The sequence below is a fragment of the Fusarium musae genome, chromosome 6 (assembly GCF_019915245.1).
Source record: "Fusarium musae strain F31 chromosome 6, whole genome shotgun sequence".
Classification (NCBI taxonomy): Eukaryota; Fungi; Ascomycota; class Sordariomycetes; order Hypocreales; family Nectriaceae; genus Fusarium; species Fusarium musae.
The window spans coordinates 2885869-2910509 of NC_058392.1; the positions used below are offsets into that span (position 1 = coordinate 2885869).

Here is a 24641-nt window from a genome sequence, read left to right on the forward strand (position 1 = left end):
TTGGATCTCTCCAGAGCTGAAGAATTTGGTCTTCGTTACCCCAGCCGAGATTTAAATTCTGGGTTCATCGTGGCTATGTAGGTTTTGCTATATGTATGGATAAAGATTTTTTTTAATGAAATATAATAAAGTTAACCCCTTCTCCGTCACTTCCGGCGTAGGCAGGCAAGGCACAGAAACACCGGCGATTATCGTAAACTCCGAGAAAACATGAACTGAGCATCATCTTTCGGGAATTAAATTGGCCTACCAAAGGAAATCAAACTTGTGTATGCCACGCTAATGTTTGAGAGAGGAAGAAACCGACCAAAGAGTCGGGGATGAGATAAACCGAGTCTCGTTAGTGATGAAACCTAGCTGTATTCACCGCTTACGCATAGATGGCCTCGCAGCTAGTCACTAATATTCTGACTAGTTCTGAAAAGGAATATGCTCGGGACTCTCGGGAGTGTTAAGGTCGTCTGATTGGCCTCCGAACGCCATGGCCGTAACTTAGTTTGTTATTTGAGTTATCATCCAGACTATGATAATACATCATCAGAATAAGGATTTGTCACTGTATCGAACTCATTTCTGCTTGGCACAGACTTCATGCTACTTGCTATCGTGTGTTGACCTCGCAGGTTGGCTCTGCCAGTTCATGTGCCGGTGAATCAATATGAGATGAGCATATAAAGCAGTCTTTAGCTGCTGCAATCCAGTCTGGTTTATCGTTCACTAATTCACAAGCTATCCCCTTTTTTCAACACTCATATTCCTACCACAATGTCCGATCATCCAACTGCAATTCCCAAAGGCTCCTGGGTTCTTGTGACAGCCGCAAACGGTCACACTGGGAGTCATATTGTCTTCGAGCTATTGAAGAGAGACTTCAAGGTCCGCGGCACTGTTCGAGACTTGAAATCCAGCCAGTGGTTACTTGAGGACGACTTTGTTTCCAAGTACGCAGAACGCGGTCATATCGAGCTTGTAGTTGCTGATACGACCAAACCCCATGACTTTGATAGAGCCGTACAGGGCGTTGTGGCTGTCATACATGTTGCAGTCATTGGGGATTTGGTTCCTGATCCCAATGTTGCCATTCCAGCTACTATAGAGTCAGCCTTGTCTGTTTGTCGGTCAGCAGCAAAGGAACCATCCGTGAAGCGATTTGTCTTCACTTCAACCTTTTGGGCTGCTACCTTTCCAGTCCCTGGTGCCAGTGATACCATTACAAACCTTGACACTTGGAACGATGCTGCGATTCAAGCTGCTTGGGCCCCTCCTCCATATGAATCGGATCGAATTCTGCCGGTGTATTTCGCAGCCAAGGTTGAGGCAGAAAAGGCAGTCTGGAAGTTTGTAAAAGATGAGACACTCCCCTGGGTAGTCAACTCAGTCAGCCCTTGTGTTATCCTGGGAGACCTCCGAGATGATAAGCATCTGCGGTCCGTACCGCCCCAGCTCATTGAACAGCTTTATTTGGGCAATACTGAAAAGCTGCAAACTCCAGCTAGTAAGTAACATCTCTATAATAGATACTCGTGACTAATTATGAGTAGTGTATTACAGCCACGTCACTGATGTCGCAATTATCCATGCCGCCGCTGCAATCGACCCCGGCGTACAAGGTCAACGCATTCAAGTTCTCGCATCATCTTTTACATGGAACGACTGTCTAGATATCCTACGAAGCGCTTATCCCAACCGCAGCTTCTTAGATAACTTTATTTCTGGCGACCCGAAATTGATATACAACATTGAGAGGGACATTGCTCTTGATCTCCTACAGAAATGGGCCGGGCGTGGTTGGATCAGTTTGGAGTCGAGTGTTACAGAAGTGGTGAATTACTTGTTCAAGGCCAAGAGGCTGGATAACAAGTAGGTATCTAGGTTTCATTGCAGACACTCTCATAAATGGTTTTCATGGCTTATCTGTGAGCTTATTAATTAGCCTAATAATGATATACCATCAGCTGATGATTGGCTTTGGTCCCCGCTGACTCAGATTCATGTTGAAAAAACGAAGACCAGTCTGGCATCCCATTCCCTTCTTTTATCTTTGTCATCCTTGTATTAGCTCATCAAAAATGGAGAATTGTGTTAGAGACACGGAATGTCAATCAGTTATTCACAGACAAATGACGCTAGTCAGAAGAAGAGGCCGCGGCAGAGTACCAAAAAGCCAATCAGTTGAAGAACCGACAAAGTTTCAACCTGGAACACTGCAATTCATCAACTCTGCTCATCCAGATGAGATCACAAATGCAAATAGTATCAGATTGATAAGATCCCACGCAGCAAAGCTTTCTCGTGCTCTACAGAAGGACAAGAAGCAAGGCCAAGCTCTCGAAGAATATGACCCTGAAAGCTCAGCTGAGGCAGAGTTGAGATCGCTGGTTCACCAAGAAAGCGATACACGATACCGAAAGATCATGCCTAAATCAAAAGTACATGAACTGACTGGAAATCGACCACCAAGTCCTCTCCAGTTGATTGGCGGTGCTCGCAGTGTCGCATACACAGGATTTGCGAGGCCACTTTCAGATGATGAGCACTATCTCTTTGATTTCTGTAGGTCTACCCTTCTCGACTATCAGCCAGCTGGAGCAACTAACATGTTGTATCATAGATCTAAACTATGTTATTTCTTACGGATACACAGCATGCTATGCCCAGGATGATGAGCGGAACTTTAGCTACCTCATGAGACATATCTGGGTGCCCAATGCAATGTCTAAACTCAGTCTTATGGCTGCCGTCTTTCACGTGGCGTGCCGGAACTATGCCGCCGCCACAAATAATGATCTATCAAGCAAATTTGCGGTCAAAAAACTCCAATATCGACTGACATGCATCCAAATGGCCAAGGACGCCATCGAATCGGAGGCTGTCGCTACAGATACAACTATCGCATTGGCAATGCTGATGGCCTCTGAAGCAGTGAGCATTCCTTCCCACTCTTTGGTTTCACTCTTTATTCTAAGAAAAAGGCTAACTGGATCATTGTAGTTCCTTGAAGGAGACATGTGTGCGTATTGGAGCCATGGTGCTGGCGTTATGAAAATGGTGCGTGCGCGGGGAGGCGTTGATATGCTGGGAATGTCGGGATTCTTGACTAGAACTGTCTCAGAATCTATCTATCTAACGCGAACCAATATGATAGCCGGCCCAGATGTCTTGGATCCAAAGATAATAGCCTCCTGAGATTCGGAGTACAATCGCTAGAATAGCCATCAGATTTCAAAATACTGTACAGATCTTGAATTGTATCATACAATTCTGCCTGAAAGTCAGTACTACGTGTTAAATTTTCAATTCACCGAATGAGCTTCTCAAATACGCGAAAATACAGTGGCCAGAATAATGAAACGTATGTTTCTGTACATGAGTTATGGTTTTTGATGAGATATGATAGCCCACTAAGCATAGGCTCAGTCATTTTCTATTGACTTTGGCCCGTAGCTTTTGGCTTGTAAGAGGCTTTCTGGATGTATATCTGACTCTTGATAACCCCGTCTCAAGAGTCGTCTAGAACTTGCCACTAACCGCATCGGCATCCAGTTGATAGGACTTATCAGGCTTAAGTTTGGATTTGTTGTTACATTCATATTCAAATCTAAATAGTTTCTATAGCCCCTTTCGTTACTTATCACTAGATTTAGCGAATAACTGAATTGTCTCGGTGCCGAATCGGCAAAAGTCATTCTACTGTCGTATTATCATACGCAAGAATACGCAGCTATTGCCTTAGCCGTGCAGACACGTCTACATGCTGACAGACAAATCAAGTTTTCATCTATAAGCAGACATCTCATTCCAAGCTCACAGTCACTATTATCTTATTTGAGGTGGTGGTGATTAGGGCGTATTCAAAGGCCAACTGAAGGATGTAGCTCTTGAGACATGTGAAACATAATAGTTTCAGGAATGCATATAAACTGATTCAAACTCCCCCTTTCAAAGCAAAATGTCAGCAACACTGAAGCTTCTCATCTCAATGGTCCCTAAACCTACTTGCCTTGCCTTTGTGGCCCTTGTAGCTCTCACCGCTAGCCAAAACCTACAGGCCACTCTGCATACAACATCATGGAACTCAACATTCAAACTCTCGCCTGAGCAACTTAGTCTTGCCAACTTGACCAGTGAAGAAGGCGCGCAGATCAACAATATCATCAAATTTGACCGGACTCTACTCGCCTATGGTGGTCCTCACCAAGATGACTTTTACACGCTCCCCCTTGGTCTAAAGATCCCAAAGAGTCCGGGTGAGCTTATCAAGCTCCAAGAAATCACGGATCCGAAGCCCTACACAATCCCTGCCTCGACTGCGATGTCTCGTTTCCTCTACTCAACGACAAACGTCAATGGCACCCTCATCCCCGCATCTGCCTACATCCTTTGGCCATATACCACCAAGAAAATGAAAGCCGTTCCCCACGGAAAGGCCCCGACTGTGCTTTGGACTCACGGCACATCTGGATGGTATCCCACCGCTGCACCATCTACCCATCGCAGTCTCTTCTATCAGGACTTTGTACCATATACCTTGGCTCTGGCAGGGTATGCTGTTGTGGCCCCTGACTACGCCGGTCTCGGCGTTGGTACCTCATGGGATGGGACTGGCATTCCTCACGAGTATGGTATCTATCGGGCTGGTGGAGCGGATGCTCTCAATGCCTTGAGAGCTGCTTTTACTGCGTTCCCGGAGCGTTTGACAACTGATTATGTAAATGTTGGTCATAGTCAGGGAGGTGCCGTTGGATGGGGCGTCTCTGAGCTTCTTGCAGAAAAGAAGGGAATATTCAAGGATCTAGTTAAGGGTCATCTAGGAACCCTCCTTTTTGCTCCACCTACAGATGCATTCTCATTGCCAGCAACTTCGATAACTACCTGGGTTGGTAAGTATTTGAACCAAGTCTATCCTGAGTTCAAGCTTAGTGACTGGCTTACTCCCTTGGGTATCGACCGAGTCACTCTCTTCAATCAGGTTGAGGGATCTCAAAGCGTCAGTAGCTTTCTCTTCACCTCTGAAAAGGATATTGTTCAGCCTGATTGGATGAACACATGGTCTGTGGCTGCTCTCAAACAAATCGTCAACCCCGGTGAGAGGCCTTGGAAGGGACCTATGCTTATCATCCAAGGTGACAAGGACCCAGCAGTGCATTTTAACGCATCATTGGCTACTTCAGAGGCTACTTGTGAGAAGTATCCTGGTGATCTGGAGTTCTTGGGTGTCCCTGGAGTTGGCCATTTCCCTGGTATGTATGCAACTCGGTCGATTTGGATGGAATGGATTAAGGAGAGGTTTGAGAGACGCAAGGTCCAAAAGGAAGGCTGTGTTCAGTCCAAGGTTGACCGATTTCTACCTGACGATCATTATCAGCATAATCCAAACTCCTTCCCTTTGTGGGCTGGTAAATCCGAATGGGCTTATGAGCTTCCCCAGGGTCATTAACCCCAGCAATGACAGAGGGGTGATAGAGTCGCAAGGCGAGATGTGGGGAGACTTTGAATTGAAATTCTTAGACATGGGAGACCAAAGCCTACTCCATGACAGAATAGCTTAGACTCAGATTCAGGATGTTATAACTACAGCCATGTCATGCCAATCCGTTCAGCACAAGGCTCTACATTCCGAAGTTCATTCATCCATTCTAAGTCTATCAGTTCCATCTCCATCGTCACTCCCAGCCATGTTCGTTCTCGTACCAGAAGATGTCGTCGCCAGACATAACCCTACTTCTATTTTATTGCTTCTCTTCATCTTTAGAGCCATCGAGATCCAGAAAAGAACACTCCTTAGGATCCTTATAGAATGAACCGCCAAGCTGTTTTATTACTTCACAACGCTCTGACATAGTAAAAGCGTTTCCGATCCTTCCCAGACCTCTCATCTCAAAGTCAAACAAGGTAGTATGTATAGCCCAGACACCACCGTCGGCCGGCCAGCCCACGAACAAGCGGGGAGCATCGGGATCTTCGTTCTTGTCCTGGTCCGAAAGTTGGTGGAAGGGGTCGCGATACCATTTGGCTCCAAGCTGACGCATTTTGGCACAGTGAGCCTCCTCCTTGTCAGGCTCGTCTGACTTGTTGGCGGTCTCGAATCGATCGATGCCAAGGAACTCCAATTCTGCTACTGAGCACAAATGGTGATAGTAGCCGCCCTTTGCAGGCCAACCTATCGCTACACCGCCGAATCTACCCCCGAATCGGCACCGGGGAAACCATGTGACTCCGATGATCCATGAAAACCACCTTCTGACAGGTTGTTTGATATTTGAAGATTGAATCTTTCAGTTTCCGGGAATATATTTTGATCAGATTGATAGGAGGGGTAAGGAATACCAAGAAGGAGACAAGCCAAGAAGGAAATGAGAGTCGTGTATGTGAACAACAGGCAGTTTCTCGATACGCAGAGACACAAGCGGATTGATGTACAGTTCGGGTTCTGCATGTTGGTGCCTAGAGAGGGGTGTTTTATGGTACCTAGCAGGTATAATGCACTTGTGGAATAGTGGATGTTCCGATCCCCGGATCCCGTTGCCGCCAGGCATTACTACGAATTTCATGAGGGATTTCTTCATCACAACACCACCAGTTATCGTCCGCAAAGGAGGAATATCAAAGCGTATACGACTGACGTATTACTCTCTGATTGATGAAACTTTGCCTTGCATCATGCACTCCTTAATATGAGTAATACGAAGAGGCTGAGCGATGTTGCGCCCCCAACAAGCTCGTCTTCTGCTTATCACTCTTGCAATACGAAGCATCAGAAGTGGTATCATCCAAGCCCTCCGGTCATTGCCGGAATAGGATTGTTTCAGAGATCTCTGTCGACCACACTCTCTCGGCTATTCCAGCGAATTATTTTCATTGAACGAGCTCCCGTCAACCAGATGCTGTTGGTTGTTGTTGGCTCATGTCTGTGCGTAAAGCACGAGGTGGTCTTGCGTACCATATTGGATGGTCCAAGATTATAACACTATAACGCTTGATTTACCAACCTTAAAGATCATTCGGTTCCTATCAGGGGCTCCTATCAAATCACAAGTTTCAAATCTTGTACGTTGGTCGTCATTCGTAGCTGTTTGAGGATTCAAAGGATTCTGAGTCATAGCAAAGCCCAAAATACACTTCAGACAGTTGAAATAGACAAGCTTAAACCCGGTCAACATGGATATCCCGAGTTGTGTATGTCCGAACTGTAGCATATCTGCTGAGATTGAAAAGATCAATCGTGGTTTCCCACAAATCCAGGATGCTTGTTCCAGCGGATCGTGTTCGACCTGCTAAGTTGAAAGCAGGCTATAGGTCTAATGTCACCGTAAAACTCTGTGTATCATATACAGGAGGTGTTAATCGGTTTTTATTACTCCATGGCCGACGCAAGTCTACAAGATTTGATAAAGCAAGACTGACGGTGTTCGGTTGTGAACTCACCCTGGATCTGGTGAGGCTTTAATTCATCCTTACGAGTTACATTTCCTGTGCTCCTCTGCTTGCGCCCTGACTCTGATCATCGTCTGTTGGTATGTCTGTTGGCAACTCAGAAGATTTACATGAAATTGTATGTCAACCAACTGCATTTATCACCATGCATAGTAAGAGGCCAAAGCCTAAATCCATTATCCATGTATGATACTCTCTTGACGGCTGGCATAACTTTGGGGACTGCTCAAGCACGGCATTATATATAGATGAAGAGACAATGGCCTCCAGACTACAATCCTTAAGCAGATTGATGCATCATAACAAGATTTCCTTAACTATCAAAGTCCTTTTCACTTTTATCTTTTCGTTGACCTACCAGCTTCTGCCTTTCGTGGCGCCAGTCTATTCAAAGACTAGCGACCGCCAGGCAGCTATTGATACCCTTAGCGATGCACTGGCAGATATTGAGTATAATCTGACGGTTGCAGACGGAGATGTTGGTGAATTGGCCACTAGGCTCTTCGGCTGGCAAGGCTGTGGTGGCTGGGGCTCTTCTAAGAGAAAGGCCATCTACTCTGGCTGGGGGCAGTCCTGGAAAATTATGGATGCTGTTCAGGGGAAGAGTCTCAACTGGAATGAAGCGACTGCCGTTGAATATCTTGCTCCCCCCTTCATAAACTAAGGAGAGCGAACCTCTATTCAGAGTATGATTATCATTGGTTGTTTGACTTATTTTCGCAGTGCTAATCCGAGTCAGACATCATCGACACCGTTGTAACCATCAGAGGCGGTAGCAATCTCAACCCACTTAAGTGGTGGCTTCACGTTCGATGCGACGATCCTGACGGCAAATGCCCTTTTAACCCAGGCAGCGGTACTCATCTCTACCAGGTTGTGGAGGACAACAGTAATAAAGAGTTGCCTATTGAGCATCGTGCGAATCCCAACAACTATTACAAGAACAAAGGTCAGTTTGAAAGTCATCAATTCCTGTGATGGTTTTGCCAACAGTATCTCTAGGTCGCATTTGGTTCCACGAGTTATTACATATCGACTGGGCCTCTGGAGTGGACTCGCCTTACCATATCACTGATCTTATCTGTATGCTAACTGATCAAGATGGTGAACCTTTTAACCTGCCCATTTATGGTCCGCAGCTGACTAAAAGCCTGGCCAAGTTCAAACTTGGTGCAACTTGGTGGCTGAAGAGAAATGCAGATAACTTTGCCATGTATGCTATAGCCAAGACTGTACAAAAGGCTACTGGCAACTACCCCCATCTTCCACTGGCAGTGACACTCCAGGGAGTACAGGACAATCCCGATATTTTCATAAGGGCAACATCATCATCGATCGAGAGGGACGGACAACCATAGTCGGCCCCAATGATCAAGGTGAATGCCAGGCCCCCGACGACGAAGATGGCCCAGGGGATAAGGAAAACGTCGTCCCTTTTGATTCTAGCACGTGGTTCATGGACGAGAGCTACTAACCCGAGGACTATAACCGTCGAGTGAGGGGCTGGTTGGCCGACGCCAACCCACGCCACAACCGTGTTGGCATCGTGCTGATGCAAACAGCGGCGGGTCCTCAATGGATAGTTGTCGACGACACGCCTGAAGACCCGATCAAGGACTTTTGTCTTGCGGAAATTCTATCAAAGGTTCCCGCAAAAGGAGATAAAAACAACCTGGAGTTTCCAACCGAGCTTCCTGCATTCGAGGCCCATGGAGCCAAAGGGTGCGTTTATTCTGGAACTTCTAGCATTGTAGGTAGTTTGACTTGTGAGGAAGGTCCTTCGAACATTCGATGCTGGGAGGACCCTGAATGGAGGGACATGTCTTATTGCGATGGTGGGAAGTACATGCTAGGAATTAAGTGTGACTGGGCATGATTTATTGTATATTTATGTGCGATCTTAATTAGTAGTAGTTTGAGCCAAGATCTATCATATCTCTTTCCTCGTCTAGACACCTACATCTATCCCTGTTTATCAACTCAATCTTGCTGCTTGGTCTCCGCTCACAATAGATCATCTCAACCACCAAGCCTGACTAAAAACTATGTGATATCTCGTCGTAGAAACACAGCATCGACAGGAGGATCTTCGTCATCCAAGTAGTGGCCAGGCTGCATGTGAATCAGCCTATATCCTCGCCGTTCATACCAATCCTGGTTAGTTGACTAAAACGTGTCAGTTTTGTTGACGGCAAACATTCACAACGATCCAGACTTACACCCAGCTCCTTTCCGTTCTTTTCTCGGTACAACCTCTTCTGTATCTCCTTCTCGGCGGTATCAAGTGCGAGGGTTTTGGCACATAGGGGCTCCTCAATTGCCATTGACTCGATGATGTCCATGGCTGCTCGCCCGATGCCTTTGCTTCGAAGTGCTTTTGAGACGTAGAAGGTCTTGATCCAGTAGACGCCTTCTGTGGGAAGATCAAGGACAAAGTTTCCTGTTTTCTCGTTTCTGTCATCAAGTGAGATATGGCCCACAGGATAAAACTTTGTATGTGTAGGCTTTCGGGGTTTGGCTCTGAGGCTTTCGGCTGTATCAAGCAATGGTGCCTTGTCCTGAGAGATATCAATACAAGTAATTATTTATTAGTATCAGAGACTTACTTCAGGGTACGCATCTAAGTGTAATTGGAGTGTTTCGCGAGTTTCGGGGTCATCTGGTCGCAGCGTCTAGTCAAAGTTACACCTCTACAATTATGAATCGATCCTTGAGGAAACTAACGATCCAGAAAATGGACTTCCGGCCCGAGACTTGCCTCTCTTTCCATCCTTCAACTAAATGGTTATCCCAACCGCATTGAACTCGCTGTGAATAAATACGGTTGACATGCTCTGGGGAGTTGGGGTCCCAAGGGACTAACACGAGCTGATCTTGACGAGTTGCTGACGGCATAGCTGATGTTGCATCTAAAACTCAAAGTTCGATAGCATCAAGTATGTGATAATTAGAGTTTAGAAGAGAATCTCAAAAATATAGAGATAGTTATTAAGGCTTCAATGAATTATTTGTCATGCACGGTAATGAGTCATTGGAGGGCGCGGAATACGAGTTTGTCCGAGACAATTGGTGCGATTTGGTCGCTAAATGACAAGCATCGGAGTTGGACATCTCGCCCCGAACTTCCTTTTTTGTCCAAGGCAACGAGACTCGTGGGAACTTTTGAGTACTACAAGCTCAATTGAGTTCTTTCAGGTCTCACAATCAACAGCTTGCCATTGTATAGTTTACAACAGCCGAGTCATTGAGTGGCTCCAGTTACTGCACCTGAGTGAGTGTCTATCGTCGATCAATTAGCCTTCGGGCATCAGACTTTCACATAGTATCTGTACTGGAAAGATTATGGTACAATCAATTACTACATAGTTTCTCCATTCGTTCAAATGAATGTCTTTCACTTAAGTCTATAACACGGACTGCAAGCTCAAGTCCCTATTTCATCGACCAAGGCTATACACCGCTATACAGGGTAAGACGTTGAGTAACGCATGTACAGCCTTAACATTACCTGGACTTCAGATCTGCTTATTGGGGCTGCAGGATAACATTATTCGGCATTTAGGATTGTCCCAGCGGATATCTGTATGTTTCTCTGTAGATCATTGCGTGTCCATATTCGTGGGCATGTGAGGGCATCTCGCCAGAGATAGGGTCTGTATAAGCTCGTATCTGTATTTCGGACACTATCCAGTCAGAGTTTCTCGCCGTTCATCAGTAGAAGAGATATAATTTGAATTATCGCAAATTACTCCGATTTCTGTCCCCTTTCCTTCCTGTATCATGAATATAATCAAAAGTCCTTGAATCATTCTATATCCCCTCTATTGAATCCACTATGGTATAACCGACACGCGCCCCCAAACCAATTTACAAAAGGATATAGATACAGACAAATTATGGTTTCTAGGCTATAATCATCAACTGTCTGTCGAGCTCATGATCCCTTTCCATGGTAGCTTTGCAGATCGCACTCCTTCCAAGGCGGACTAGCTCAACAACAAAGTCATTGATAAGTTTCATATGCGAGACTTCTGAAGTGGTCAATCGCCGCACTGGGAGATTGTTGATCAGATCAGCGGCTGCTTTGAGAAGCTCAAGGTCTTGCTCAGCCCGCTCATGGAGTGGGTACAGCAAGATGTTGAAGAAGAGAGTGATCATGGCTGCTGTGGGATAGAAGACAATAACCCTACACAAGAGTTAGTCACTGAGCTGGATTCGGTGTGCGCGAGCTGTTGTTACCAGAATGCTTCGCCAGCGACTCCACACATCGCTGCACGCAAATAACAAAGTGTCGACCGACTAGCCTCCAGCGCAAGAGCATTGCTCGATTCGACTCCAGGGACCCATTCGGGCTGGTCGTTGGAGTTTCCAGGATCACGCTCCATGCACCTACCACTCGCTCGATGGATTGCGATCATGAGATGATGATAGTCCAAATGAAGGGTGATATGTCTCATACTGCGAGGAAGATGCATCCCTTGAAGAGCGACTTGAGACTCATTGGTGATCGAGAGCGCAGGGCGGAATGAAGGGGGTACGGATTGCCTCCATGCTTCGAGCTCTTCGTCAAGTTCTCGGATGTCGCAAAGGAGCTGAGCATGTGATTTCTTAGCAGCCTGGGCCGAATACAGCAGACGACTAGTTTTGTCTTTGAGCTGGCTCAGGCGAGGGTCACACGGGAGATGAGGCATTAGACTCTCTTCTTCGTAGGAAACTTTGGGGATGCTTCTATCGAGCTTGGGGAGGTATTCATAGCAGTCGAAGTAGGTCTCCGGAAGGGTGAGATCGCAGTATTCATCTGACATGAGCGGTGGTTGACCTGTCCGTAGAGCGATATCTTTATCGAAGATATAGCATAGCCAGAATAGCATGCGAAGTTGGCGCCGTTCCCTCTCTGAACGTGTAACCTGCGAGCTTCGCAACTTACATGATATGTAAGTATGGCCTCCAAGCGTGAATACCATGCGGCACGCAATGGCATGGAACATGGCACCGGATCGAAGGCGCCCAGAGAACATCTCATGCATGTTCTAGTCATCTGTCAGTTCTATTGGGATCCAATCCTCAGGTCAAGTCCTTACCAGCATGAAGACTATTTGGAGGTTGTTGATACTAGCTATTTCCAGAACATCAGTGAGCAGATAACGTGCCTTTGTGGCACACAAGTCTGTGTCGATACTTGGTGTGTCTTCAAATGTGTCTTGGAAGAGTACTATTGTTGAGAGGAAGGCCAAAACGCCAACTTTGGCACTAAGATGCTCCAAAGAAGGAACTTTGCCTGTGTAAGGCTGATATGCTAATTCAATGGTATCCTTGAACAGAACCCGTTCCACGACGGGAAACACCAAACTGAAAGAGGAATGAGTAAAGGCGTCGAAAGCCTTCTCAGTGATACTTCTATCAGGAAGTTCGTATAAGTCGCGTTGGTCATGGTAAACGTGGGGTGCAGGCGATTGGGAGGGGTTGGAGTGGTCTGTGGCGCCAGGATTAAGAATAACATCGTGGCCAGTCTTTGAAGTTATCCATTGTCTTCCCTCTTCTGAAAGCAGAGGGAGTCCATTATGTTGACTGATGTGGCCAAAGTGACAACCACCATAATGGAGTTGCCCATAGGAAACAGAGCTGGTGAAGCCGCCAGCAGGAGATGGGGCTTGAGATATAAAGGGAGATCCTTGAGATACGCTTGCAGATCTCGAATCTGTAGCTCTCAAAAAGGAAGAAGATGGCCGGTTGAATGACAAGCTTTGAGGGGCATCGTTGGTTGAGTCTCCAGTACCAGGGTCTGAACTCTTGTGGGGGTCAGTGGCTTGTGAAGTTGGAGTCAATGGCTTGGCTGCACTGTTTTCTGAGTTCTTCTGATTAGAAAGTGTGTGAGAGAGAGCATCCTCAATGCGCTTGAGGCGCTCTGCCAGACTCTGCTCTGATGTTTGACGAGACCTAATAGACGAGTTAAAATGAACTACTCCACAGGGGCCGAACGCCACGGTCAGAACCTACCTAGCCTTGGCTGTCTTCTTCCGCCCTCTCACTCGGTTAAAGGTACAATCCAAGCCATGGTGCTCACACCAGTTGCAGGGTGTATCTGGGCTTGTTGAATCGCATTGGATCTAGAAGGATGAGGGCAATCTGTTAGCCAACTGGGTAAGAATGTGATACACCTTTACAAAGACAAGCATGCATGATGGGATAGACGGCGTCAATCTCGCCAAGAGATGGATGGATGGAACTGATCGCTCAAGGGGAAGCGGAGGTCCCGGGAATGAACGGAGATGGGGCCTCGTGTACGTACCTTTCTCTTATGGCAGGCATCACAGGCCCGTTTCTGCATCATGATTACTTATTCAGCTCTGATATACGGATACAAGTGAGACTAGATTGGAGGAAGAAGGGAGGCGGATTAATTGGCCGAAATCGAGTTTGATAGTCTGGACTGGATGTTGGGCTCATCAGTTCCACAACTGAACTGAACTGGACCAACAAACGGCCGGAAGTTTTGGACGAAATAACAGTAAATGAGAATATGGTGTAAGCAAGCCTCGGGCTGAAAAGCCAAGATATGAGGCAAAACGAGGCTGATGTGTCAAACTCGCGGTCTTTTCGCAGAAAAGTCCACGACCGAAAGATTCGTAAACGCGGAACATGAGGCTCTCCGAGGAGGGTTCGGAGGATGGCGCCCAAGAAGAATGCGACACGACCGCTGAATAAGCGGAGGAAGCTTAAAGCAGAAACGAGGACGAGCTCAGCGCTAAACGACTTCGGACAAAGTGTCAAACCTTGAACCGGGATCCCACGTGAAGATCACGGTCTAGTCACGCACTAGACACGGATTGCTCTGCCCAAGACGTTGACTAAGCGGAAGAATCAAGAGTTCCTTTTCTTCCGGCCCATTTTTTCCAACGGCAGATACTTTTCAATTTATAGACAGCTGCGTCTTCGATTACCCCTTGAAGATTGCAGCTGATGTTGTAGTGGGCCAAAGGCGGAAAGACGGTTATAAAATGACCGACTCGGATGCGGCTCGTTATCTTTTGCGTCGTGGTTTTTTCTTTTTACTCTGTCGGAGCTCGTCGCAGTTTTTTACAGTCCGTCACGTCTCATAATATTGGATGATAACGAATGCGAGCGAGCCTGGCTGTGGAGACCCGTTCTCTCGTAACTTAGTCGGCCTTTTCGCACTCGTTTATTTGTCCGCTATTGCGACAGTTAATTTTATATTCCCAAGCTGAGATTTGTAATTGCAGTCGTTGTTTTCATTTCTGTTGTGACGTTTGCTGAAGATCGCGTTTGACAAGCATGTGGAACCAGCTGGAGCGTTGAATGCGGCTCGAGTAGGTAGCCCCTGTAAGAAAAGCCATCTCTCTTCTGTATGTACTGGGGCTAGCGGTTGAGTCACCACTATCCATACCTTATCTTCAATGCACTATGCACGCTACAGTACCGCCACAAACGGCCCAACATCACCAAACAGGCCGAATTGACTAAGCGGTAAATTTGACCTGACGTACAACACTCTTATCAGGGTCCATAGATCAACAACTTCCGTCAGATCCAAGTGGAGCGAAGAACCCGCTCGTACTAAAATGCTTGTCAAGAAGAGGGATCAGATCCAATTATTTCATTGGTTGAGCTGCCTGCTCTGCCCTGCTGTCGGACGCCGAAAAAGCCCGTCAGTCCGTAAAGCCGATGCCTGTCAAATGTGTTGTTGTTTATAAGAAGCATGCAACCACTTTCCCTGTAAAAACATGCAGTAACAGACATCAATCTATTATTTTTTTATTCTTTAGAGTTTTGTTCGATATCAGAGACAAAATCTCGGTGCGCAACTCGGCGGTAAAGGCTATCCTCTTTTAGCCAGGGCGAACATACTGTCCACCACTAAAACAATAACGCCATCAAAATGGACTCCGACGCCAACGACAACGACTCGCAAACGGTCTATGAACCGACGCCCATGGAGAAAGTCTCCCATGATGACGTCGAATGGTCTATGAAGTCTGAAGTGGTGGAGTACAAAGAGAGAGACAAGGCATCTGGCTTCCCTGACAGAGAGCTTGGTGTTACTTGGACCAATCTCACTGTCGATGTCATTGCTGCTGATGCCGCTATCCACGAGAATGTCCTGTCACAGTACAACATCCCCAAGCTCATCAAAGAGTCTCGCCAAAAGTCTCCTCTCAAGACCATCCTCGACAACAGCCATGGCTGCGTCAAGCCTGGTGAGATGCTCCTTGTTCTCGGCCGTCCTGGCTCAGGCTGCACCACACTTCTCAACATGATTGCCAACAAGCGACGAGGATATGCCAACATCAAGGGTGATGTCCACTATGGATCCATGACTGCCGAAGAGGCCAAGACCTATCGAGGTCAGATCGTCATGAACACTGAGGAGGAGGTCTTCTACCCTGCTTTGACTGTTGGTCAGACCATGGACTTTGCATCTCGACTCAAGGTGCCTTTCCAACTCCCCAATGGTGTCAACTCGCACGAGGAGCTGAGAGTCCAGACAAGAGATTTCCTGCTCAAGTCTATGAGTATCGAGCATACTATCGACACCAAGGTTGGTGATGCATTCATTCGTGGAGTCTCTGGAGGAGAGAGAAAGCGAGTCTCCATCATCGAGACTCTGGCAACTCAAGGCTCAGTCTTTTGCTGGGACAACTCAACCCGTGGCCTCGATGCCAGCACGTAAGTTCTGATACTCAAACCCTTTGAGTACCTATCTAACTCGATATAGTGCTCTCGAGTACACCAAAGCCATCCGTGCCATGACCGATGTGATGGGTCTCGCCTCCATCGTCACCCTCTACCAAGCAGGCAACGGTATATACGATCTTTTCGACAAGGTCCTCGTGCTTGACGAAGGCAAGGAAGTCTACTACGGTCCTCTCAAGGAAGCCAAGCCCTTCATGGAGAGCATGGGGTTCATCTGCCAACACGGCGCCAACGTCGCAGACTACCTCACCGGTGTCACAGTCCCAACCGAGCGACAGATCCACCCCGATCACCAGAACCGCTTCCCACGCACTGCAGACGCTCTCCGAGCAGAGTACGAGAAGTCGCCCATCTACGAGCGTATGAAGTCTGAGTACGACTATCCTACCTCTGCGATCGCCGACGAAAGGACGAAGCAGTTCAAACTGGGTGTCCGCCAGCAGAAGGATCAGAAGCTCCCCGATAGTAGTCCCATGACAGTTGGGTTCATCTCACAGGCCAAAGCTTGTGTGAAGCGTCAGTACCAGATTGTCCTCGGAGACAAGCCTACCTTCTTGATCAAGCAGCTTGCCATGATCGTGCAGGCTTTGATCGCTGGCTCTCTGTTCTACAATGCCTCTGATGACTCAAGCGGTCTTTTCACCAAATCAGGCGCTGTCTTCATCGCTCTTCTATGCAACTCCCTGGTCTCAATGTCCGAGGTCACTGACTCTTTCACTGGACGTCCTGTTCTTCTCAAGCACAAATCCTTTGCCATGTACCACCCTGCTGCTTTCTGTATCGCTCAGATTGCTGCTGATATACCTGTGATTCTGTTGCAGGTCAGCACCTTTTCAGTGGTTGAGTATTTCATGGTTGGCCTTACCGCCACAGCCGGACACTTCTTCACCTTCTGGGTTCTTCTCATCTCAATCACAATCGTAAGTGTAGTACTCCTACTCACTAACACTCCAGTGCTAACACACTTCATTAGTGTATCACGGCCCTTTTCAGAGCTGTCGGAGCGGCTTTCAGCACCTTTGATGCTGCTTCCAAGGTTTCGGGTTTTCTCATCAGCGCCACGATCATGTACTCTGGCTATCTCATTAGCAAGCCTTTGATGCATGATTGGTTTGTCTGGCTCTTTTGGATCAACCCCTTGGCTTACGGCTTCGACGCTCTTCTGTCAAACGAGTTCCATGACAAGATCATTCCTTGTGTTGGGCACAGTCTCGTACCCAGTGGTCCTGGCTTCACCAATGGCGATCACCAGGCTTGTTCTGGAGTCGGTGGAGCCAAGGCAGGAGTGAACTTCGTTACTGGTGACGACTACCTGGCATCTCTTTCGTACAGCCATGACCACCTTTGGAGAAACTTCGGTATTATTTGGGCCTGGTGGGCGCTCTTCGTTGCCATCACCATCTACTTCACCACCAAGTGGCACGCCTCCTCCGAGGATGGACCCAGTCTGGTCATTCCTCGCGAGAACGCTCACATCACCGCTGTTCTTCGCCAGTCTGATGAAGAGGGACAGACAAAGGGTGAGAAGAAGATCATGGGCAGCAGTGATGGTGGTGTTGTATCTGGCGATGACTCTGACACCAGTGGTGAGATGGGTCTGGTCCGCAACACCTCTGTGTTTACCTGGAAGAACCTCAGCTATACTGTCAAGACTCCTCAAGGTGATCGCGTTCTTCTTGATAATGTTCAAGGCTGGGTCAAGCCGGGCATGCTGGGTGCTCTTATGGGTTCTTCAGGTGCTGGAAAGACTACACTGCTCGATGTTCTGGCTCAACGCAAGACTGAGGGTACCATTCGGGGCTCTATCATGGTTGATGGCCGTCCCCTTCCGGTTTCTTTCCAACGTTCTGCAGGTTACTGTGAACAGCTCGATGTCCACGAACCCTATGCTACCGTCCGTGAGGCTCTGGAGTTTTCTGCCCTTCTGCGACAAAGCCGTGACACTCCTCGCGAGGAGAAGCTCAAGTATGTTGACACCATCATTGACCTTCTGGAACTTCATGATCTTGCGGATACCCTCATCGGCCAAGTCGGCGCCGGTCTGAGTGTCGAACAGCGCAAGCGTGTTACTATTGGTGTCGAACTGGTCTCGAAGCCTAGCATCTTGATCTTCCTCGACGAGCCTACTTCTGGTCTTGATGGACAATCTGCATACAACACCGTTCGTTTCTTGCGCAAGCTGGCTGCCCACGGTCAAGCCATCCTCGTCACCATTCACCAGCCTTCTGCCCAGCTCTTCTCTCAGTTTGACACCCTTCTTCTTCTCGCTAAAGGTGGTAAGACAGTGTACTTTGGCGACATTGGCGAGCATGGTAGCACGGTTACTGGCTACTTTGGCCGCTATGGAGCTCCTTGCCCAGAACATGTCAACCCTGCCGAGCACATGATTGACGTCGTCTCTGGACATCTCTCGCAAGGCAAGGACTGGAACCAGGTCTGGTTATCTTCCCCTGAGCACGATGCTGTTGAGAAAGAGCTCGACGGCATCATCAGCGAAGCTGCTTCCAAGCCCCCGGCCACTACCGACGATGGACACGAATTTGCTACCTCTCTGTGGGAGCAGACCAAGCTCGTCACCCATCGCATGAACATCGCCTTGTATCGCAACACAGACTACATCAACAACAAGTTCGCTCTCCACTTGTCCTCTGCCCTCTTCAACGGCTTCAGTTTTTGGCAGGTTGGATCGTCTGTCGCTGAACTTCAATTGAAGTTGTTCACGGTCTTCAACTTCATTTTTGTCGCTCCCGGTGTCATGGCTCAGCTTCAACCGTTGTTCATCCATCGTCGAGACATCTTCGAGACCCGTGAGAAGAAGTCAAAGATGTACTCTTGGGTCGCTTTCGTGACTGGCCTGATTGTCTCGGAAGTCCCTTATCTGATCATTTGTGCCGTCATCTACTACGTCGCCTGGTATTACACCGTCGGTTTCCCAAGTGATTCTACTCGTGCTGGCGGCACGTTCTTTGTCATGCTTATGTATGAGTTCATCTACACTGGCATTGGTCAGTTCATCGCTGCGTACGCGCCAAACGAGGTGTTCGCATCACTGGTCAATCCACTTCTCCTCACTGTCCTGGTGTCTTTCTGCGGTGTTTTGGTACCCTACTCCAGCATCCAGGACTTCTGGAAATACTGGATCTACTACATCAACCCTTTCAACTACCTCATGGGTAGTATGCTGACGTTTGACCTGTGGGGGTCTCCTGTCAAGTGCAAGGAAAGCGAGTTTGCTCGGTTCAGTCCTCCCAACGGCACTACATGTGGTGAATACCTCAAGGAGTGGCTTACACACGTGCCCAGCAATCTGATCAACCCTGATGCGACCGACGAGTGTAAGGTGTGTACTTACAGCAAGGCTAATGACTACCTCAAGACTCTCAGCCTCAAGTCGTACTCATACGCCTGGAGGGACGCGGGCATCACAGCTGCGTTTGTCTTCAGTTCGTATGCTATGGTTTACATTCTCATGAAGCTTCGAACCAAGACTTCTAAGAAGGCGGAGTAGGGGTTACATGGCGACCTGAATCATCCAGGTCTCAAAATTAGTTCTCTTTTCATTCGGATATCATCATAGACTGTACCTGGCAACCTTAGACTGCACAATTAGACTATAAACATAGCACTCATAATAATAGATCGTTCTTACCATGGATACAAGTGCCATTCAGTGATATTCAGTTTCCCGAGAGATCTTAGTCACGTCTCTCTGCACTCCGATGGTCCTTGCAGCCGTCTCTTTTCCCTTCGTTGAAACCACTATTTGACCTTTTGAGACTTCCCAAGATTAAACTCGATATGTGGGTATGGTTTCAAGTTCAAATAGAGATCCCTTGGGTGGGCGTGGATCTCATAGTGGCTTATAAGACAATGTTGGTGGTGTTGAGGGTTTTAGTAAACAGGGTAATTGTAGTAAGCCGGCTACCCTGAAGTTAGAACGCGGTTTGTTGGGCAAAACAGAACAAAACGCGAGATTTGAACGGGATTTGGTTTTCAGATGTTGCTTATATATCATATAAAGTAGGGGTATGATGAAAATAACAGATTCTCTGTGTCATTACGAGCATCTTATGACATGTGATGTTCATAAGTTCTGGAGTAGCTCGTGGAAGATAAAAAGCCGCCGTGGAGAACGTCCCGTAACCTAGAGACCCACTGCCCAATGGCCCACTACGGTAAATGCAGCGGGCATCGGGCCAAGTCTCGGGCTAATTCCTTCGGAGCTTCGGGCATCTCACATTCAGGCTGAGGTCTAAGACAAGAGAACAACTGCAGATCAATTGTGACCAGCATTTAAAGGAACCAACACTAAACCATTCAATCAAACTTACACATTTACTCGTAATCGCCCTTCACTACCAGAAATCATGACAATTTCCAACGGTATCAACGGTCACACTAATGGCCATATGAACGGCCACACAAATGGCAATGAGGCTACAAAAAATGGTACCTTATTTGCAAAGCCTCACAAAGCGTCCATATCATCTGTCGTTTCAGAGCTTTTTGAGGATAACATCACAGCAAAGATCCTCCACGCTGCAGAGTCAGGCCTTGTCAACAACGTAAGCGCTCCTCATACCAATGTGAATACCTCACTGACACTAATAGAACCCTCCATTGGCATACCCTGAATATGTCCCCCAGACTGGGTCAGATGCTGGAAAATACATCCTTCGTGAGAAGCTCTTCTGGACGTGTGGCTTCTTCCCAGGTTCCATATACTCGCTGATCGAGCGTCTCATCAAGTATCCCCAAGCTTCAGCTGGAGATGCCCATAAGCAACAACTGCTCAAGCAACTGCTCGACGTCGGACGAGCTTGGTCTGATCCACTCCATGAGTATTCCCAGAGAACAGATACCCACGATATGTCATTCATGATCCAGCCATCTATGAGAGTCCGTTGGGAGACTCTGCACGAGACGACAGCCCTTGAGTCTATCATCACTGCCGCACGCTCACTCTACACAAGATACAACGTCAACGTTGGCGCTATCCGATCGTGGGATGTCCTATCACAAAACGGTGTCGATATTTCTAGTATGACAGATGACTTTCTGGTGATTATCGACTCGATGTGCAATCTCGACCTGCTGTATTACGCAGCTGCACAGACTGGCCAGACTGAAATGGCCGAAGCAGCAACAGCCCACGCCAAGGCTTTGATCAAGGCCCTGCTACGAAAGGAGACCGACGACTCTGTTGGAAGAACCATGTACAGCACGTTCCATGTTGTCAACTTCGACCCCAAAAACGGATCCGTCAAGGAGAAGAGAACCGGTCAAGGCTACGCGGCCAACTCAACTTGGGCTCGTGGACAAGCTTGGGGTATCCTCGGATACTCGCAGACGTACAACTGGACTAAGGACCCCGACTTTCTGGATGCGGCTATTGGACTAGCTGAATTTTTCATCTTTAGACTACTCAGGTCCCCAGATTGCGTCGAAGTCCCCGTCCCTGGAGAGAACCGCACTAAGGGTCGATACGTTCCTCTTTGGGACTTTGACGCCCCGGTTGATACTTCTGCACCATTGAGAGACTCATCAGCAGGCATAATTGCTGCAAATGGTATGCTTGTTCTCTCGCAAGCTCTAGCTGGAAGTGGATCACCCGACTTGAGTGAGAGATATCGATCAATGGCGATTCGAATCGTCAAGGATACGCTCGACTTCTCCCTTGCACAGGAAAAGTCGAAAGTCACATTAGGATCAGACGGAAAATTCAAGGTTCAAGACTTGAAGCCCGAAGCTCACTTTGAGGCTATTCTGAAGAACGCCACTGCGAATCACAACGCCAAAGACTACAAGAGGTATTGGGATCATGGACTGGTTTATGCGGATTACTACTTGATTGAGTTTGGGAACAGGTTGTTGAAGATGGGATTGGTATAGATAACATCTCCTGGAATTTCATATGAAGAATTAGTCAAGAGATGCATCTACTTCCTATAATATACTTGTGATATAACCTTGGTTATCCTAACGTCCAGTTATTCATAGAGAAAGGCCCCCCTTGATCGTCAATCGTTTGAGCTGTAAACATCATGTCATCGAAGCTGATGACTCGATCCAACTGCATGAAGTCCTGATCCATGAGAACGGTGGAGATAGCTGATAACTCATCTGGTGAATTGTGCTCCACCCCCGGATTGGTAGGTGATATTTGGGGAAGGAAGCTGAGATGACCGCCTGGAGGACCAGGATTGAGAATAGATCTTTGGGTCCCACTATCAAATGAGTTCTGCAAAGCGCTGGATGCTCCAGCCCGAGCTCGGCTGCTGTGCTGATTGTCGGGTTGCCCTTGGCTGAGGTGATTAGATGTTTGCGTTGCAAAGCTATCGGTCGAGTATCCAACGACATCTGGAGAATAATCCGGATCTTCCGTGCATTTCTTATGAAGGGAGCGTAGTTGAGCGCTGTACTTCCCGGGTAAGGAGAGACCAGATTTCAATCGAGACAAAGGGCCTGCCCATCTCTTAGAGAAGTCATCGAGGCTTTCAACCAGAACCCAGAACTCGGGGGCTAGATCAGTCTTGTAGAATCTCCAGTGTACTACGGAATCATCAGTCGAAGATCATGAGCATTAGTGAAGAAGAAATCTTACCAAGCAATGCGCGAGCACTGACGAACACACAGAAAGCGAACTGGCTATTAACCGGGCTATTTTCTGGTGTGTACTTGAGATACTTGCGTGTAATTGTTGCCGTTTCCGCCGCAGCGATCTGGCATGTCTCTGCGCTATGGGCACTAGGCATCCGTACGATGCTGGTCCACTGAGGTGATGGATACGCGATCTGCTGATGTAGTAAGATCATAGAGGTATTGTGAGTGATATGAGCCAACGTCAGGTTTGGATCCATGTTGATAATGGTTGGTCTTCGCGAGATGTTGGAGTCTTTCCACTTTTGAGGGAGGAACATCTTCCAGCTGCAATACCTGTTAATGAGTGCTTTCAAGGCGAAAAGTTGAGACATACTGGACGAGGCGTAGGTCCAGCTCCTTAAATCTGGTAAGCCAATTCCCGACTTCTTGACGATCCCTGAAGTTGATTCTCTGTTGGAGAAAGTAAGTGGTAACTCGACTCAAGGACTCTGTCGCCTCGATGCAGTAAGCGAACGCCCCGACAGTTGTCATGTCCACTGTGTCGTTGCCCTTGGGTGCTGTCGTGTTTGTTGATGGTGTCTCGGGTGGTGCTTCGGCGACTTGGTCAGGACTTGGGTAGTGTGCTGGAAGGAAGACAATAGAATTCCCCATCTTTGCGGCCGAGCGATCCCAGATACCGAAGTAGGGAGTCAACACTGTTTCTTCTTTATGCCATAGGCCTCCATCTGCTGGTAATCGTCTGCGAACATCATCGGATGTCAAGCTGGTGTTCCATCTGAGATTGTAAGTATGAACCGACTAGTTACATCCTGGCTTGTTCAACCTTACCCAGTCATCACAGAGCAAAGCCTAAGCGGTCAGCCGGTGTCTGTAACCATCAGACGGTGTAAGCCTACCTGTCGAGATTGAAGATGCTCCAGAATACTCTCCTCCGCTCCTCCTCTTGAGTCCAGTTCTGCGACGGTGACAAAGAGGTTAGGGGCTTTAGTAGGGGTCCCTGCTGTCGGTCGTCCGTTTCAACACTGAGCTGGAGATACTCGACTGTCCTTGTGAGTGAGCCTATGATAGGCCAAGCTCTGGACATGTCTCCATTACCCATCTGTGAATACCCCAATTAGACGTGCTTCCCAATAGATACAGCGTGCTTACATCTGTGAAGGCTATGATGCTGAGGGCTTGTAAATTCTCGACCGACATGCCGTCCATAGCTGATAAAAGCACTATGCTTCTGGATCTCGAGGTCCATGTCTCCAGCTCTTTCTCAGATACCTTTCCATTCTCAGTATCGACAAAGCGGACGGCAGCGACAACTATTGCATGCAGTAGCACAGTGAGACAGGGCAGTTGCTCTTGACTGTAGAAGCGGCTCCTGAAACGGGTCTCGTGTAGAATGGGTATCCATGGCTGAACCAAAATGAAATATGCGTTGATGACTTCTTCTAGGAGTTCGGGAGGGGGCAATTGGGTTGAAGTGCTTCCCAACTCATTGAGCTGACTGGCTAGCTCTATGTTCGGGTTGCCGCAGCTGTCCACCCTTCGTCTCTTTCGCGATTGATGTTGGACATCGTTCGGGGATGATAGAGCTACAGATCCCGGTGTCGCGTGTTGTGCTTGGGCTATTGAAGAGTGAGCGGGCGGCAATGACAACGAGCCCGCCGTGTTGTGAACCAAGCCTCGAAGTTCCTGAATGAGACTTGAGAAGGCCCCAATAATTTGTGAAGACTCAGATGAAGTAGCTTGATTGGGGGGCTGCGCGTTGTCGAATACTGTGTTCTCCAGAGCCTCTGATCTTGGTCAGTTATGAGTGGAATTATCACCGTTTTACGTACCGACTCGACGGTTCAAGCCTTCTATGACCCCAGTTTTGATCCCCGGTTTGTTCTTTTTGGTGT

The 24641-nt window shown here is 47.8% G+C and overlaps 9 protein-coding genes across 9 annotated transcripts; 5 read left to right on the forward strand and 4 right to left on the reverse strand.

Annotated features, from left to right (window-relative positions):
- Window positions 1-765: 765 nt before the first annotated feature.
- On the forward strand, window positions 766-1864 carry J7337_008748 (uncharacterized protein; the record flags this gene model as incomplete). The annotated part of the gene is made up of 2 exons (XM_044826356.1): window positions 766-1495; window positions 1542-1864. The coding sequence occupies 2 exons, from the start codon at window positions 766-768 to the stop codon at window positions 1862-1864; spliced, it is 1053 nt and encodes a 350-aa protein (XP_044679273.1).
- A 256-nt stretch (window positions 1865-2120) lies between these two features.
- Window positions 2121-2991, forward strand: J7337_008749 (uncharacterized protein; the record flags this gene model as incomplete). The annotated part of the gene is made up of 2 exons (XM_044826357.1): window positions 2121-2553; window positions 2612-2991. The coding sequence occupies 2 exons, from the start codon at window positions 2121-2123 to the stop codon at window positions 2989-2991; spliced, it is 813 nt and encodes a 270-aa protein (XP_044679274.1).
- Window positions 2992-3949: 958 nt separating this feature from the next.
- Window positions 3950-5437, forward strand: J7337_008750 (uncharacterized protein; the record flags this gene model as incomplete). Its single annotated transcript, XM_044826358.1, has 1 exon — window positions 3950-5437. The coding sequence occupies one exon, from the start codon at window positions 3950-3952 to the stop codon at window positions 5435-5437; it is 1488 nt and encodes a 495-aa protein (XP_044679275.1).
- A 292-nt stretch (window positions 5438-5729) lies between these two features.
- J7337_008751 (uncharacterized protein) lies at window positions 5730-6436 on the reverse strand (the record flags this gene model as incomplete). The annotated part of the gene is made up of 2 exons (XM_044826359.1): window positions 5730-6118; window positions 6421-6436. 2 exons carry the CDS (start codon window positions 6434-6436, stop codon window positions 5730-5732), a joined length of 405 nt encoding a protein of 134 aa, XP_044679276.1.
- Window positions 6437-9477: 3041 nt separating this feature from the next.
- Window positions 9478-10329, reverse strand: J7337_008752 (uncharacterized protein; the record flags this gene model as incomplete). Its single annotated transcript, XM_044826360.1, has 4 exons — window positions 9478-9600; window positions 9654-9992; window positions 10041-10106; window positions 10159-10329. The coding sequence occupies 4 exons, from the start codon at window positions 10327-10329 to the stop codon at window positions 9478-9480; spliced, it is 699 nt and encodes a 232-aa protein (XP_044679277.1).
- Window positions 10330-11337: 1008 nt separating this feature from the next.
- Window positions 11338-13614, reverse strand: J7337_008753 (uncharacterized protein; the record flags this gene model as incomplete). Its single annotated transcript, XM_044826361.1, has 5 exons — window positions 11338-11620; window positions 11674-12464; window positions 12516-13371; window positions 13432-13516; window positions 13593-13614. 5 exons carry the CDS (start codon window positions 13612-13614, stop codon window positions 11338-11340), a joined length of 2037 nt encoding a protein of 678 aa, XP_044679278.1.
- A 1717-nt stretch (window positions 13615-15331) lies between these two features.
- On the forward strand, window positions 15332-19654 carry J7337_008754 (uncharacterized protein; the record flags this gene model as incomplete). Its single annotated transcript, XM_044826362.1, has 3 exons — window positions 15332-16119; window positions 16169-17066; window positions 17120-19654. 3 exons carry the CDS (start codon window positions 15332-15334, stop codon window positions 19652-19654), a joined length of 4221 nt encoding a protein of 1406 aa, XP_044679279.1.
- An 859-nt stretch (window positions 19655-20513) lies between these two features.
- Window positions 20514-22038, forward strand: J7337_008755 (uncharacterized protein; the record flags this gene model as incomplete). Its single annotated transcript, XM_044826363.1, has 2 exons — window positions 20514-20711; window positions 20758-22038. 2 exons carry the CDS (start codon window positions 20514-20516, stop codon window positions 22036-22038), a joined length of 1479 nt encoding a protein of 492 aa, XP_044679280.1.
- Window positions 22039-22120: 82 nt separating this feature from the next.
- On the reverse strand, window positions 22121-23833 carry J7337_008756 (uncharacterized protein; the record flags this gene model as incomplete). Its single annotated transcript, XM_044826364.1, has 5 exons — window positions 22121-22698; window positions 22751-23073; window positions 23123-23524; window positions 23578-23598; window positions 23646-23833. The coding sequence occupies 5 exons, from the start codon at window positions 23831-23833 to the stop codon at window positions 22121-22123; spliced, it is 1512 nt and encodes a 503-aa protein (XP_044679281.1).
- Window positions 23834-24641: the final 808 nt, after the last annotated feature.